The sequence below is a fragment of the Aspergillus tubingensis genome (genome assembly GCF_013340325.1).
Source record: "Aspergillus tubingensis WU-2223L DNA, scaffold_8, whole genome shotgun sequence".
Lineage (NCBI taxonomy): Eukaryota > Fungi > Ascomycota > Eurotiomycetes > Eurotiales > Aspergillaceae > Aspergillus > Aspergillus tubingensis.
This window is the reverse complement of record NW_023336282.1, coordinates 207,839-223,435: the sequence shown is the minus strand read 5'-3', so window position 1 is coordinate 223,435 and position 15,597 is coordinate 207,839. Positions and strand designations below refer to the sequence as shown.

The following is a 15,597-nucleotide window of genomic DNA, read 5'->3' as shown; positions in this document are numbered from 1 at the left end:
TCGATGTACAAAATTTGGGCATATTGTCGTGCATAAGGTGACAGGAGATAGCGTCCGATACCAGACTAGGACGGGAAGGCATCGCCGAGACATTCACCAGATTGCTTATCACTATCCACATTAGCGTGCAACCAATTCCGTGACAATCCGGCTTTGATCCATTGCCCCTGCAGGGCTAAATTGGTTTTAATTTCTGTCCGGGTCTGACGCAAGCCTGTCCTCCAATCGGCAGCACGAGGGCCTCGGCATGCCCTGGCTGTCATGGAGCCCACGCTGCCCTATCTCCACCGGCTATTTACCCACCATTCAATCATTGCGGAGCTCGGAAGAACGTGCAGAAAGGCGGAACCATTTTCATCCGCATCCATTTAATGTCATATGGATGATCTATACGATATGCGTTTGAACAGGTGATCAGGGGGTACTGGCAGAGGCACTACCCTCCATGGGCTATGATCGTCGGTCCTATATGGTCGAACCTATATAAGGCGCGCAACAAACCCTTGGCTTTGGGCTGTTGAACAGCAACTCCGTCTGTTGCACCAATCTTGATAATAGGCTAAATGAGAATTTCAGGCTTATTGTGTTTTGGGGCCCTTGCCGGTGTTGCTCTCGCTTCTACCGAGACTGGGATCGCCAAGAGGTCGACAGTCAGCGAGATCTTGACTGATATCGAGGATGCTGCGACCTGTGCGGCATGTGAGGTCTGTCGCTCCACTGCGCAGTTTGATAACAGCCCTTGATGCTCATTCTTTGTACATACTCGTAGGCTCTTCTTGTTGTTCTGCAGGCCCTTGCACACTTGGGCAATGATGACTTTGTGGATGTGATCACGGAAGTCTGCATCTTGGCTGGGGTAAGTCTGGGTTCACGTCTCTGTTGAGCCAGGCTAATATTTTCAGGTTGATGATGACGACGTCTGTGAGGGTGCAATTGCCCGCGAGGGCCCAATATTGGCTCATGACTTGCGGAACATGGACGTACCCTCGAAGACGGCGGTTCTCTTTTGCACCACCATTTTCGGGCTGTGCGATTATCCTGCAGTGGCCGAATATACCGTGGATTTCCCATCTGCCAAACCGGCAAATGCGTCTCGTCCAGCACCAAGTGGAGAGACTCCTCTGCAAATTGTCCACATCAGCGACATCCACGTCGATCTTTCGTACGAGACTGGCGCTAAGTATGCGACCTTCACCCACTGTGGGAAGACAACAACTGACCATTTTGCCAGCTACAACTGCACCAAGCCCATTTGCTGCCGTCCCTATACTTCCTCCGACGACCCCGGTGTGACAGACTACCCGGCAGGCGAATACGGAAACCATAACTGCGATGCCCCCCTCACACTGGAAGAGAGCATGTACTCAGCTATCAACGACCTCGTTCCCAACGCCTCGTTCGTCATGTTCACCGGCGACGTCGTCGAAGGTGCCGTCTGGCTAGTCAACGAAACCGAAGTAACCAACGACCTGAACGATGCCTACAATTCCCGAATGGCTGACTATTTCGACCTTGTCTACGGCGTCACCGGTAACCACGATTGCGCCCCAGTGAACTCCTTCCCGCCAGCTGATATCGACACCACCATCTCCAGCCAGTGGGCATACGACACCCTCTCCTCCGACTGGAGCCAATGGATCGGATCCACCGCCGCCAGCACAGCCGACGACTACGGCGCCTACTCAGTCAAATACTCCGGCGGCAACCTGCGCATCATCTCCTTCAACACCAACCTCTACTACAAAGAAAACTTCTGGCTCTACGAGAAAACCATGGAAAAGGACCCCAGTGGCCAGCTCGCCTGGCTCGTCGACGAGCTCTCCGCAGCAGAAACAGCCGGCGAACGCGTCTGGCTAATGGGCCACATGCCCATGGGATCCGGCGACACCTTCCACGACGCCTCCAACTACTTCAACCAGATCATCCAGCGCTACGATGCCACCATCGCCGCCGTCTTCTACGGCCACACCCACAAAGACGAGTTCGAACTCGCCTACTCCAACTACACAGACCAGTCCGCTGACACCGCATCCATGATGTCCTACATCATGCCCGCCATGACCCCCACCTCCGGTAACCCTGCGTTCCGCGTCTACTCCGTCGACCCCGTCACCTTCGGCGTCCTCGACTTCACCGAGTACATCACCAACATGTCCAGCTCTACCTACCAGACAAATCCCACCTGGGAGAAATACTACTCTGCTAAGGAGACCTACGGATCGCTACTTGACCCGCCCGTTACTGACAGTGCCGCGGAGCTAACCCCGGCTTTCTGGCACAATGTCACGGTTCTTTTCGAGAACGATGACTCCGTCTTCCAGGATTATTATGCCCGTAAGAGCCGTGGATGGGATGTCTCTGACTGTACGGGGGATTGTAAGACGGATGAGATCTGTCAGTTGCGTGCTGCTGAGTCGCAGTATAATTGTGTGGAGATTACTCCTGGGATTAGCTTTAAGAAGCGGGATGCTATCACTACTAGGGATACTAGTACGAATTCCCGGGAGAGTACCTGTGGTGAGTCGGTGGTGGGTCAGATGTTTTCGAGCTTTGATAATGCTGTCGAGGCGCTGATTAAGGCTACGGAGACGAAGCTGGGTTCGGGATTCCTTAATACTACGGTTAACGCGACTGTTTCTTAGAATGTGTGTGGGGGAGGGGTGGTGTTTAGTCCGGTGTTGTGATGGGGAGTGTCTGTGTGTTACTAGTTGTGATTGTGAAGTCTACATATCGTTGAAGACAGACCGGTACTCGAAATCCCACAGCTCATTTTCTATTTGATACCTTTGTCTAGTCGATTGTGTTTCTCTTCCATATGTCTTCTGAAGCCAATTTTTAGAATTGCAGAGTTATCATAAGCTACATAAGCTAAGTATTGAGGGCATCAATCGTAATCAAAACTCCAAAAGCCCCAAATGTCCGAATCTTGAAACACCCCACTATCTCTACTAATAATAGTCATCTCGTGATGAACCCTTCAGCATAGTTCCATGTCTGCCAACGTCTTGAACCAGCGTAACAGCTCGTCAAGGCGTAAATGTGATCGACGTCCCAGTTTCACCAGGCCCATCGTTCAATTGCAGGCTGTGCAGTACCACTTTGAAGAGGCCCCAGGGATGGCATGGAACGATGAGAAGATTCCTCGGGGTCGTATCAATTCTATGCCAGCCTCGACTCTGCAGAATCTGTCTGATGTCGCAAAGATCCCTGAAAATGAACTGCCACGTGTGCTGTAAGATGTAGTGCATATCGAGGAGTGGGATTCCGATGAGAGGAACGAGGATCAATCCAGGGCAAGATCCAAAGAAGGTGTACCCCATTTCATTCGTTACTTGCCATGCCATCATAACAGTACCAAGCAGTTTGGGGATATGTCCCGCTTGAAGGTCACGAAGATTGTTGTACGCTTGCAGTTCCGTCTCGTAGTAATACATCATGGCCCTTTGGAGATGCTCTTCTCTTTGATTCAAGCTGAGAGTATTTTGTGGATCTTGACTGCCTGCAGGATTACTTGATGGCTGTGCATTTGGCATGGCTGGCCATGACCCATAATACCGATATCCCGCTTCGATGGCATGGCACCAATTCGGACAGCCAAACCTCAATCGCATGCCTGGTGTAAAGCGTCTGTCGAACATTCTGACCTGTAGTGTTCCGCCTAAAGTGCCCAGAGGTCCCTCGACTTGGACGGTCACCGCGCACGCCTTCCAAAAGGGTTTATGCACGTCCACAATTCGGCATGTCAATGTTATTGGCTGGCCTTGGAAGTAGTTGACGGAATTCAATATTATAATGTTGCCACGGAAGTAGGGAGTTCTTCGATGGTTATCAAACTGTGCGTTTCATGGTGACAGTCACCTACCCTTCTCCATTGCCGGCACCATATTGCGGAAACCATGGGCGTGAAGGGTCGTAAGGTACAGGTTCTCCTGGAAGGAGCATTCTTCTCTGCTGCATTATAGGAGAGTATAAGAATGATACAATAGGAATAATTAATGCTTAGGTCCGTGTGCGGAAGAAAAAGTAGACGAGTTGGTTTGTTGAGAAAGGAATAATGAATGAAGTCTAGGCGTTCCTCCTGTTCAATAAGGAAGTCGCAACCTTGGTCTTTCCCTTGCAAGTTACACGTCTCATACATTCCATTCTTGCAGTACTAAGTTCTCATAAATACGGCAGCGACCCTTGCCAGTTCATCCAAGGACGCTCCGTCAGATAGATCGAATAAAACCGGCCTTCGTCGGGTGTGGTCACCAAAGGCTTGAGCTACTTGTGCAACTGTCTCTCCCTCAGAGGAGGGCCCGTAGACTCGCGCCGTAAATCCTTTCTCGATGTCGCCGTCTATCACAGCAGGCCATGGTCTAATGCCATGGCAAAACTTGAAGAAATCAACTGCGAACGCAGCTGCTATCTTCTGCTGCGGAGGAGTCAAAAACTCTCTAAAATTCTGGAACAGGTAAGCGACATCCAATATGTGGCCAGCCTTGCTCTTCCAAGGTCCATCCCAAGGATTTCCCTCGTTGAAGTAGTAGACATTTGAATGCCCTTTCCACCCACGCGTGTATGTCAGCGTTGGCGCCAATATGAATATATCGTTAAGGTAGTTGAGAACCGCAGGGAAAGCCTCATCGTCCGTAGTTTCGGCAGTCAACCCGTATCCTGCCAATATCTGTGTCGCCAGTTCTTGCTTGGTTGGAAAGACGGAGTGAACGGCTTTCGCAAATCGCCCTGCACATGCGTTCTTCAAATGAGGTAGTAGGATAGCGAGAATATTGATCTAGAAAAGTAAGTGTAAGTTCAAAATATCTGAATATTTGTAATATCCGACCACTCACATCATACTGGGCATCACCAATCAATAAATCGCGACACCACTGTTTTCCCTTGGGGATATCGCTTGTCTGATCAGCTACCTGCGCATATGTTACGGCAGACAGAACCATGTCTCCATCAACCGCGGGAGCAGTTAAGACAGATGGAGGAAGTTTAGCAAGCAGATCTTGGCCCGGTGTTTCCAAGAAGGCCTTGATCCTTTCGTCCGATGTAGCATTTTGCAATCCAAGTGCCGACACCGCATGTTGATAGTTGCCCTCGTGCACGTCGTATGGCAGAGCCTGGACAAAGAACCGAGAGCCACTCATCAAAATAGCGCGTTTGAATAGCGGTGTTTCGGAGTCGAGATGGAATGTGACGGAGGCTATACTGTTCAGTTCCCTTCCTTTAGAGGAGAAACGAGAGAAGGCTTACCTGCTCCAGCACTCATCCCAGCGACAGTGATGTTTTCGATATCCCCTCCAAAGTCTGCAATGTGCCTGCGTACCCATTCCAAAGCCACCCTCTGGTCTCGCAGCCCATTGTTGGCTTTATACCCAGCGTTGCGCAGTTCATCGGAAGTCAAGAATCCAAATGGTCCTAGACGATAGCTTGATGATTGTTAAGTAATTTTTGTTTTGTGTATAGCCACAATATATCTACTCACTTGATTGATACCGCAACAATTGGTAGTTCATTTTCAATGGACAACTTGACGAAACGCTCGTAGTCAAACTGAGGCCAGGAATTCGCCCCAATCATGAGACCACCGCCATGGATGAAGACAAAAACGGGAAGTTTCGAATGCGCAGAAGTGCCTGCAGGGACAGCAATATTCAGGTTCAGACAGTCCACATCCGACTGGGTGAGTTCCTTCTTGGGTAGGGTGTGTTGAATCGCGCTGAGTTCCAAGTCACAACCACCGAGAGGTGATATCGCGGTGGGCCTATAAAGACCCTCATTTAGTGTGTGACCGAACAGAGAAGCCAAGAAGTCATGCGGCTTTCAATGATCAAATGACTTACCCATCTTTAGTTGCGTCAAGAACGCCTCCAGCGCGCCTTTCGACTAGTTCTGCATCTGCAAGTCTGTTCTTCAAGGTGGCATACTTGATTCCCAAAAACTGGGAGACACCATTCGTGGTTTTCCCGCGGATTTCACCGAGATGTGTAGTGGTCTGGATTATGTTTGACATTGTGTGATTTATAAACAATGAGAGAGAGGAAAGATGTAGTCGTGGAGAGGAATGGTGTTGATTTGAGTTGATGGCAGTCCGGAGTTAAGGATATAGCAACCCGCACGGGGGGATTTCCGAGCGGATATGCGGGGATCTCCATGTCCATCTTGACTCTTTTTGGTATCACCCTGCCCCCGGCTTTGTTGACACTCGGTCCGATGCTGCAGCTGCTAAGCGTCTTCAATCAGAACATGCTGTCGCGTTGCTTTCGCTGCGCTTAACATAAGACATGGCCCAATCTCTGTCACTTGACGTCGACTTCAATAATAGTGATCAATACCCACTACTGTCCTGTCAATGACTTGTAGATATTGTCTACCAAGGAAATTCCATGTCTGGCTTGAAATTACGACTAATTTATGACGCTCAACTATCATGAATCCAAACTCCGCGATGCACCAAAACGAGCCAATCTATCAGCACATCAACCAACTGGAAGTTCATGACTGGAAGTTCATGCTATATCCACCCGTCTTCGGGTCCTGCACAAAGTTGAAGTTATCTGTCGACAGTCCGAACGGCTTAAGGAATCCATTACCCAGCTATAGTCTGTTAGCACGTCGCTAGATAATTTTGGAGCGCATCGACTTACATCCTTGAGCTTCCCCATCATCTCCCCCATCTCCTTCTCCCTCGCTTGACCGATCTTCGCAGGCAACTCCCGAAGAGCCTTCTGCACAACACGCTTATCGTCTGGTGGAAGATTATCCATCGCAGCCAGTTCCTTATAATCCTCTTCCGCCCCTTGCAGGTTCCCCCAGCCGCCGAGCTGCATTTTCGCCCGCGCCCGTCGCATAAGCGCCTTTGCGCGAATACGCAGCACATCCCGTTTCTTCTCATCCTGCTTTTGTAACCTCTTCAGCTCTTCCTCGGCTTCATCATCGTCACCCGTTATCTCGACCACTGCGTCTTCGCCACTCGACTCTTGCGGCTGCTTTCCCTTGACACCCTCCGCATCTGCTGCCCCTGTCGCAGGAGGAATCACCTTATCCAAGCGATCGATGCATGCTGTCGCTGAGTCGACAGACGCTTTCCAGTCTTCGAGTTTTAGATAACATGCGGCCATGTTGCTTCGCAGAACGGCGACTTCGTAGTCGAGGTAGTTGGGGCATGAGGCGAGGGCGCGGTCGTAGCACGAGATAGCTTGGTCATAACACGCTGCGGTAAATAATTTATTGGCTTCAGCTTTGATGGTATGGGATTCTTCTAAGAGTCGCTGGTTTCCGTATCCATATCAGTATCCTGCTGGTAGTGAGGGGCAGGAAGTAGCTAGGCTCACTCACCGTTTCTTCTTCGGCGGGGAAGCGCGCATCGTGAAACACGTCCTCTTCTTCTTCACCGTCACTGTTAGCCGCATTGTCGGCTTTTTGCTTCGCGTCGTTTGTCATGTCTGGCCTGATAGTTTGTAGGCTCACCAAGTGTCCGTAGTCCACTAGTGGTTTGCTCTGCTCTGGTGGTTCCAGAAGCTACTTGCAGCTCCGCGGAGTCGGCGAGTCGGAGTCGGAGATGCCGCTGCCCCTCTTTGCCTAAGGCACTGATTTCCCCTCCTGCCGATCTCCGATATCCATTCATCGTTAACGGTCAAGCTGCATATTTGCTGTTTACCATCAACGCTGGACGCATTATCCTCGCATTTAGATATTAGAGGCAACCATCTGCAATATGCCTAGCTCAGCCCAAGAGTATGACTTGAATACCCCCGTAAATGCCTCTCAATTAGCTGATTGTTACCCAGTCTACCCCGCGTGCGGGCATGTCTCTTCGACATGGATGGCCTGCTCATCGACTCGGAGGACAAATACACGGATATCACCAATGCCATTCTTCAGGAATATGGAAAGCCTTTGCTCCCGTGGTCTATCAAGGCTCAATTGCAGGGTCGTCCTCAACCAGATGTAAGTACACTCCCTTCCCCATCCTCCCAGTTCCCCGCTGCAGTTCACTTTATATGCCTCTACCCTCCTTCCCATCTCCTATTTTCATTCCTCTGACTGTCCATTCCAGGCCAGTCGTATCTTCCATCAATGGGCCCAGCTCCCCATCTCTCCCGAAGAATACGCCGCGAAGCAATCCGCCCTTCAGGAGAAATTCTTCCCTCAATCCCAGCCCCTCCCCGGAGTCAGGGAGCTCCTCGCCAAGCTTGTTTCCACCCAAACCACCGACCAGCCCGTGCATCTTGCCCTGGCCACCTCTTCCCACAGCCGCAACTTCAAACTGAAGGCCAGCCATCTGGGCGAGTTGTTTTCCGCATTCCCGAAATCCCAACAAGTCCTGGGCGACGATCCCCGCATCGGCAAGGGACGGGGTAAGCCGCTTCCCGATATCTACCTGCTCGCGCTGGAGACCATCAACTCTAGTCTGCGCGAGAAGGGAGAGACTGAGATCAAGCCTGAGGAGTGTCTGGTCTTTGAGGACGCGGTGCCTGGCGTTGAGGCCGGTCGGAGGGCCGGTATGCGGGTTGTTTGGGTCCCGCATCCCGGATTGTTGGAGTCGTATAAGGGGCGGGAGGAGGAGGTGCTGGCTGGGCTTACTGGGGAACATAAGGAAGAGGAGAAGACCGAGCCAGAGCGTGAGGCCGATGAAATGGTCGCCGGTCGGTTGAAGAGTGCCGGTAAGCCCGGTGAGATCGGTGATGGGTGGGGAGAGTTGTTGCCTTCTTTGGAGAATTTCCCATATGAACGTTACGGAATAAAACATGCGTGATTTCATTTCTTGTCTACCGGGCTATATAGACATGAAGTTTCTGGCAATCTAGAAATGTACAGCCACGTCAGGCAAAGATTTGATACCCGTGAGAAAATAGGAAAGACTATGTACCCCGAAGGATAACGCAGAAGCAAAAGAAAAACAGATCTCAGAAGCAGAAAACTCAAATTAAATCAAATACGTAACTGAAAACAACAAAAGCAGAAAGTCAAATCGCAGAAGCAGCAAATAAATCAAATCCCCACGAAATCCAGCATATTAGAAAAATGAAAGGAAACAAAAAAGGAAATATTAAGCACCAGAACTCATACAAAAACGGGAGAAAGGCATGTACCTGAAGGAAAGCGAAAAAGAAACAAATGTTGAAGCAAATTGAAGCAAAACAGTGCATGAGACCAGCTCAGCACCGATTTAATCAAAAGTGTCGACCAAATTGTCGTACACATTAGCCTCAATTTCCCAAAGGGCGCACCTTTTGAACGCGATCTTTCGAAAAAATGTATTAGAGGATCCTGAGTGTAGAGCCAATGCGAAAGTATTCCAGTCACGAGAGAAGAGAAGAAAGAAGATGGGGGGTAATCCAATGGCAACGCCAGAAAGCGAGTCGGAGTTGGGTATCATCGACTGGGGTATCACAAAACAACTACAACTGCCAAAAACCTCCATAGATTTCGTGGCTCGTAAATTCGTAGACCAAACTAGATGTAGTAGATGGTGTGTCGGTCTTGACTGTATCATGAGGAGATGTATGTTCTTGTAAATCGAGATGAGAGATGTATTCGTAAGACGTAAGTCCTGTTGTCCTTTTCCTGTCTGTCGTGAAAGCCTGTTATCGTCGTAAACATTCGTAAAGTAGATTATTGACAAGCAACTTGTGCTGTCGCGCGCTTTCTGCGTGTAAATATTATGTGTTGTGTTCAGAGTGGTTTGAGACTTGTATCATAACGAGCACCAAGTTCTTTTCGCGTTGCTGTCTGATGTAGGGTCTGTTATCATGTTCAATAGTTCGTTAAGTAGTGTAATTGACAAGCAACTGGTGTCGTCGGGTCCCTTTTCTATCGTATGAGCCTGTTCGATGATCTTTTCGACGAGTGGTTGTTATGTTTGAGGTGCAATTAATGCTGCCGCTTGGCCGAAGGAGAATCGTCCTCGACGTCCGTTTCTTCCCTTCTGCGCTTACGTGTACCTGAAACAGGACCTGGCATCTGTGCTTGATGTCCCATGTGAGGCTGGTGGCCCATCTGGGATTGGTGGCCCATCCGAGGTTGGTGTCCCATTTGGACCGGATTTCCCATCTGTTGTGGATATCCCATCTGTGAGTATGGATGAGATTGCGAAGCGAGCTGGTTATAATTGACCATCAAGTTTCGTCCCAACAGGGTGTTGATTGTTTGCTCCGGGTTGTACGGATGAGGAGACGCCTGAGCGGTTGGAGGCATTGTGACGGACCCGGCATTCTGTCTTGGATGTGAGGTTGCGCCCATCATTCGGTTGTTGTAAGCTTGAGCAGCGGCAACTCTGTTCAGAGGTACCGACTGGTATCCCTGTGGGCCTGGTCTGACTTGTGGAACAGGTGTAGGGGTTCCTGCGCTCATCGCCGTTTGGTATCTAACTTTGTTGGCGGAGGCCATGATATTCATCTGCTGGGACGTGTTGGATGGAGTGGCAGGGAGAGGGTTTCTTCCGGTCGCTGCAATATTGCCAGGGGTGTTGTTTGGGGTCATTGCAGCACCGGCGTTGTTTACTGGAGGCACGGTAGTCATGGTAGGCATAGCAGGCGCTGTGGACATTGTAGCCGCTGCAACCCTAACCGCCTGGTTGATGGTGGTGGACTCAGCTGCCTTTCTGGCTCCGAGAACTTGCTTGCCCGCGTTCATCACTTCACCTTTGCGCTTGTTCAAAGTCTTATTGGCAATGACACGCTTTTGAGCAGCCTGTGGATCATCAACAAATTGATGCATGTAAGGGGCATCTAGTAGATGCTTGCAAATTGTTTTTTGGGTTTCGAGACAATCTAGAATTTTAGTCATGCGTTCAGCGAACGTCAGCAAATCGCTCGTAATCTTTCTTTTCAGTCCATGAGCTGCCAACAACGAGCCCGAGATTTGTCTGGTAATAACGCAGTCCTAATAGCAACGTTAAATCCGCTGCACAACAGTATCGCCTGGCTCCACGACTTACCAATATCTCCCAGCACACGCATTCGACTCTCTCGGCGCTATACTTGCCCTCTTTGAATGGCTTGATCATTCCAGGGTTATCCTCGGCGTTCTTGAAACTGAGCATCGCCTTGGTTAGGGCCCTAACAATTGCCTGTTTTTGCAGATCGTTGGTGGGCAGGGTTGAGTCCTCTCGAACGCCATCCTGCACCGGGCGTGCTGCCCTGGCTTCCTCGACTGAAGAGTACAGCGTACCGCAGTCTACATTATAAGCTTCCGGGTTCATCAGCTGGTCCATCAGTGATACGGGGCTTGGCTGTGGGTTATGAACAGGGGCCTGGGCGGTCATGACCGGCTGGCCAGAAATATCAATCGGGAAGGTGGCTTCGCCTTGACCGGGGGGCGCATAATGACCATCAGAGGGGCTGTTCTGCTGCACAGAGTTTCTGCTGCTTCCAGATGATATGCCTTGGTTGAATTCCTCGACTGCCCCAAGTTGGCCAGGGAGGTATTCGGCTGGACTGGAGTGCATTGGTTCAGATCCAGTCTCCGGCGAAGATTGGATCATAGTGCCGTTCTGGCAGGCAACCTGCTGAGAAGGGAAGATACCCTGATACACTTGAGTCCCTTGCTGGTGTGTGAATCCAGTGATCTGATTTCCGATGCTAGCCATCTGACTTCCGACGAACTGATGCTCATTCATCTGGCTTCCGGCGAACTGATTTACAGCCATCTGGTTTCCAGTGAACTGATTTCCAGCCATCTGATGTCCGATGAGCTGGCTTTCGGTGTTCTGATGTCCAGTGAACTGGCTTTCAGGGTTGCCGGTAATCTGATCGCCAGGCGAAGATGCTTTGCACTTCTGGGACGTACCAGAATTGCCGGAAGAACCAGAACTAGAACGGTTTCTATCCACTTGGTTTGCCGGCATAGTAGTTCCCTGAAGCCCACCAGCAGTATAGACTGGCTGCGAAGGTGGAGTACTCTTTTGAGAACTATTTGAAGAGACGTCCTGTACTCCGGTTACATTGCCGAGCATGCTTGCGGCCTGGTCAGTGGGGGTGGCGTTATGTGAGCTCCTCGAGACGTTATCCACATGGTTGCCAGGGGCATTTCCCACGAGGTTGCTGGGAGCGTTGTTCACGTAATTGTTTCCACGATTAAAGAAGTCCTCATTGTCAGCCTCAGTAAATGAGACACCCGAATTATTGACAGCAACACCAGCCCCAAGAGCATAACAAGGGAGGGTAGAGTAACCGCTTGGTAATGATTCGCGCGTTTGCTTCAAGGTGGTTTGCTGAACACCGTTTATAGGACCCATGATAGGGCCAATCACACCAGTGAAGTAAGTAGAAGCAAATAGACGGGCATCTGGAGGCGCCAGATTTCCCATATGTTGGTTTACAGGCACAGATCCAGGATGCATCAAAGCCGTAGCGGCGGATTGCTCAGTAGTGCTAGGGTTCAGGTCTCCAGACATGGTTCCGGGCTGAGGTGTAGCCGTAGCAGTGGACTGCCCAGTAGTACTGGGATTCATGTTCTGGACAGCCGCAGTCTGATCAGAACTCCCAATATCCTCATTAGGGTTGGCTTGGTTATCCCCAATTTCAGGCGATACTGCGTTGTCGAGGATTGCAGAATGACTGTGCTCTGAATCCCATGGAGGCAATGCCGACAGGTCTATATCCTCTCCCGTAGTGAAAGGATCAGAAAGATCCCCAAAAACACCAGCGTCCTGCGCCATGGCGGTGCTTGGGAGGTCTTGAACTGAAAAGTTTTGAGCATTGTTAGTATGCCCTTCTGGTGCTGTAACGTAATTATAACTAGTATATAAAGTTAGGTGCGGTTGAAACTAAAGTACAGAAACAAGCGAATGGATACTTACCCGTTGGCCCCAATGCAACCTTGAAAGAGTTCCTCAAACTCTCCGGTTTCAGTGAAGGACACATCGTTCACCAGTGCTCCTGTAGGAGATAAGGTAGCCATTTCGGAAAATGACCAACACTGGTCCTCTGCTGGACGAGATATCCCAAGACTCGTTTCTGAACGCGTTTTTGAAAGTTCCAGAAGCAGGAATAAACAAGGACAACTTGACCAAAGTGTTGATGTAGATGAAATAAGCAAATGCAACGTCCTTAGGGCTACAATATGCCTGTGAAGCAAGATGCTTGATTGATCACAAGAAGCTCTGTACTCTAAGGAATGAGGATTTGTAGACACGAGGAATATGGAAAGAAGAGAGGAGGGAAGGGGAGAGAAGTTAAGTACTGTGTGAAAACTCAGGCATTTTGTGAATTTTGCATGTTATTCACTACCTGTGAATGGAATCACAAACACATTAACACACTTGCCTTTGAGTAGGGAATCAAGATCCACTGGGCTGTAGAAAAATCCATAGTAAAGGCCGAAAAGTGGGATCCAGGCCAAGCCACCCCATCTCCAGGCAACAAGAACACTGAATTTGGAAAAATAATCTTGTTGAAGGCTCAAATTGATTCTATCTGTGTTTGGTAGACATATTGGTAGGTGTGGCTGGATTCACAGGATTCACGTTCACAGATCCCGGTTGACAGATTCACGTTCACGTTGGTGGAGGGGTTGCCTGAATTCACGCATTTACAAAGTGGAGATGAAACAGCGTGAATCTGTGAATTTCTGACATCCTGTGGGAAAATCCAATTTTCAAAAAAGATCTCTGGGTTGTCTTAGTCTCTGGCACCAGTAACCCAAAGTCCCTTGGTCACCTATTCTTCTCCAGAGTGATATTTCAAGTATGTCCTCGGCCGGCAGAGATGCAAGCACTTTATAGCGGCATGGCCTATTATTCGCTGCTGCTGCTGCTGCTGCTGCAGGAACCCGGCCTAAAGACACTAGCCCCCGGTCGCTTCATGCACCCATATATCGGGCCTTTGTGTTTAAGATCCCCAGCACAGGGCTTTGCAGGTTGACGGATAAGGAATGCGGAGAAATTCAAACCTTCGGGGTGCGCAGAGACAACATGAACCACTGCATGACCTCCGACAAGCCCTTTTTCAGTCGTCATTGCTGTCCGCGTTTAGGAATGGCATATACCACACCTTCAAGCTGTTGTCAATATTAGGTACAGGTGGTGGGCTGGTATTGTCGATGTCTTTCTCGAAGTGCCGTTGACCTGAGGTTGTAGCTACTATATTCCCCATTGGATGCAGTACAGTACTACTAACAGTATCTATGATTCTATATTAGCCTGGGTGTCCTTGTCTTTATCTGGAAGCATACTTACCGTTATGAACCTTCCATTCCCACTTTGGATCCTGAGCACCACTAACATGTGTAGGGTTCTGCCACATCCTCATGCATCCATCGGTTCCACCAGCCCAGATCTCATGGGAGCCGTTTTCTCCACTGGGAACTATATCGATTTTCAGCCGTTGATTTGTGAAAGCCTTGCGACCTTGCAGCCATCCAAGCAATTGTCCTGTGACTCGGATATCATATACCAAGACACCATCACTTTTCCGTTCAGCAACGTAGAGGTACCTTCCGCAGGGGCTCCACAGCAGTTGAGTGATTCCACGACCGCCAATATGACGGTGCGCTTCTGTTTTCGATATGCTGAATGTCCCTAAGGACTCCCCTGTTCCATGTGCACCATAAAGCCCAACATGTCTGGTGAAGGTTCCAGCCGCTAAAATACCAGCCCCGGTGGGATCCAAGGCCATGGCAGAGATGATTCCTTTCATTCCCACGCCCCCACCCACCAGTTGCTTTCGTTTGCTTGGTATTGTGGGCATGGAAGTAACAGGGCCTTCGTTGCCGGGTCGAGATACATCGAAGAGGCAAATCAGGCTGTCAGAGCCAGTGAGAAATTGGCTCCCTCCCAACGCAGATGGATAAATAATTGAATGGGGCGTTATGAAGGCTTCTGTCATTGGGTTTACCAGAGAATAGGTCGCCACTGAGGTTGGAGCAAGAGCAGACGTCAACCTGATTGGATGGTCTCGAACAGATGAGAGAAATAATGTAGTCGACGGGTCTTGAAGGGAGAAAAAAGGGTACATGGCAGTCGCATAGGTCGGTTCTGCCGACGGCAAGACTGAGTATGGCGATATACTGCTGGGGTAGGTCGTTTTTTCTAGCATATCGGGTGGTCTGTAGAATGTTGGTCAGGCTATGTTAACAATAGCTGAATGGGATTTACTGACAAGATCCAAGTTCTGATATGATGGTCGGAGGAATCCGTCAATAAAGTGGTTCCATCCGCCGACCTGGATTCCAAGATCAGCCAAGCGCTGATAGTGATATTGAGAGACTTACCATTCTGCACCCTTGAAATATTGTGTATTAGGGTTTTGGCTGAGACTGCGGTCCTCCTTTGGCTGTAAGGAGGTGGAGCCTTGAGATTCTAGAGAAGGGCTGCCAAACCCTGAACTATGCTCGCCGCCACTAGAAAGGGTAGAAGCGACACATATGGGCTCTTGTTCTTCGGTCATTCTGGGGGCTGAGGCTTCTTATATAGTAGCAGGTTGCAACAATAAACGAAAACTGGAATGGCTGGAGGCGTTGTGAAGCAGCGGGTGGAGCAAAGGATTGACATTCGCTACCCTTTGTTCTCAATGCCAAATGCCTTGGACTCAAGTATATTGTAGCATGAGGCACAGTCAATTTGGTATTGTGGAATAGAGCCAATGAGGCGACAATTGAAGA

General features: G+C 49.8%; 7 protein-coding genes across 7 annotated transcripts; 2 read left to right on the top strand and 5 right to left on the bottom strand.

Moving 5' to 3' along the window:
• Positions 1-563: 563 nt before the first annotated feature.
• On the top strand, positions 564-2,642 carry AtWU_06412 (acid sphingomyelinase; the record flags this gene model as incomplete). Its single annotated transcript, XM_035501521.1, has 4 exons — positions 564-704; positions 770-856; positions 903-1,180; positions 1,232-2,642. 4 exons carry the CDS (start codon positions 564-566, stop codon positions 2,640-2,642), a joined length of 1,917 nt encoding a protein of 638 aa, XP_035357414.1.
• Positions 2,643-3,026: 384 nt separating this feature from the next.
• AtWU_06411 (alpha/beta-hydrolase) lies at positions 3,027-3,957 on the bottom strand (the record flags this gene model as incomplete). The annotated part of the gene is made up of 2 exons (XM_035501520.1): positions 3,027-3,816; positions 3,863-3,957. 2 exons carry the CDS (start codon positions 3,955-3,957, stop codon positions 3,027-3,029), a joined length of 885 nt encoding a protein of 294 aa, XP_035357413.1.
• A 196-nt stretch (positions 3,958-4,153) lies between these two features.
• Positions 4,154-6,004, bottom strand: AtWU_06410 (putative carboxylesterase; the record flags this gene model as incomplete). Its single annotated transcript, XM_035501519.1, has 5 exons — positions 4,154-4,774; positions 4,833-5,194; positions 5,245-5,420; positions 5,477-5,755; positions 5,835-6,004. The coding sequence occupies 5 exons, from the start codon at positions 6,002-6,004 to the stop codon at positions 4,154-4,156; spliced, it is 1,608 nt and encodes a 535-aa protein (XP_035357412.1).
• A 482-nt stretch (positions 6,005-6,486) lies between these two features.
• On the bottom strand, positions 6,487-7,434 carry AtWU_06409 (tetratricopeptide repeat protein 1; the record flags this gene model as incomplete). The annotated part of the gene is made up of 3 exons (XM_035501518.1): positions 6,487-6,588; positions 6,639-7,262; positions 7,330-7,434. The coding sequence occupies 3 exons, from the start codon at positions 7,432-7,434 to the stop codon at positions 6,487-6,489; spliced, it is 831 nt and encodes a 276-aa protein (XP_035357411.1).
• A 274-nt stretch (positions 7,435-7,708) lies between these two features.
• Positions 7,709-8,749, top strand: AtWU_06408 (haloacid dehalogenase superfamily protein; the record flags this gene model as incomplete). The annotated part of the gene is made up of 3 exons (XM_035501517.1): positions 7,709-7,728; positions 7,782-7,941; positions 8,051-8,749. 3 exons carry the CDS (start codon positions 7,709-7,711, stop codon positions 8,747-8,749), a joined length of 879 nt encoding a protein of 292 aa, XP_035357410.1.
• A 1,118-nt stretch (positions 8,750-9,867) lies between these two features.
• Positions 9,868-12,897, bottom strand: AtWU_06407 (uncharacterized protein; the record flags this gene model as incomplete). Its single annotated transcript, XM_035501516.1, has 3 exons — positions 9,868-10,878; positions 10,934-12,734; positions 12,797-12,897. The coding sequence occupies 3 exons, from the start codon at positions 12,895-12,897 to the stop codon at positions 9,868-9,870; spliced, it is 2,913 nt and encodes a 970-aa protein (XP_035357409.1).
• A 1,046-nt stretch (positions 12,898-13,943) lies between these two features.
• Positions 13,944-15,383, bottom strand: AtWU_06406 (uncharacterized protein; the record flags this gene model as incomplete). Its single annotated transcript, XM_035501515.1, has 4 exons — positions 13,944-14,119; positions 14,174-15,042; positions 15,096-15,158; positions 15,208-15,383. The coding sequence occupies 4 exons, from the start codon at positions 15,381-15,383 to the stop codon at positions 13,944-13,946; spliced, it is 1,284 nt and encodes a 427-aa protein (XP_035357408.1).
• Positions 15,384-15,597: the final 214 nt, after the last annotated feature.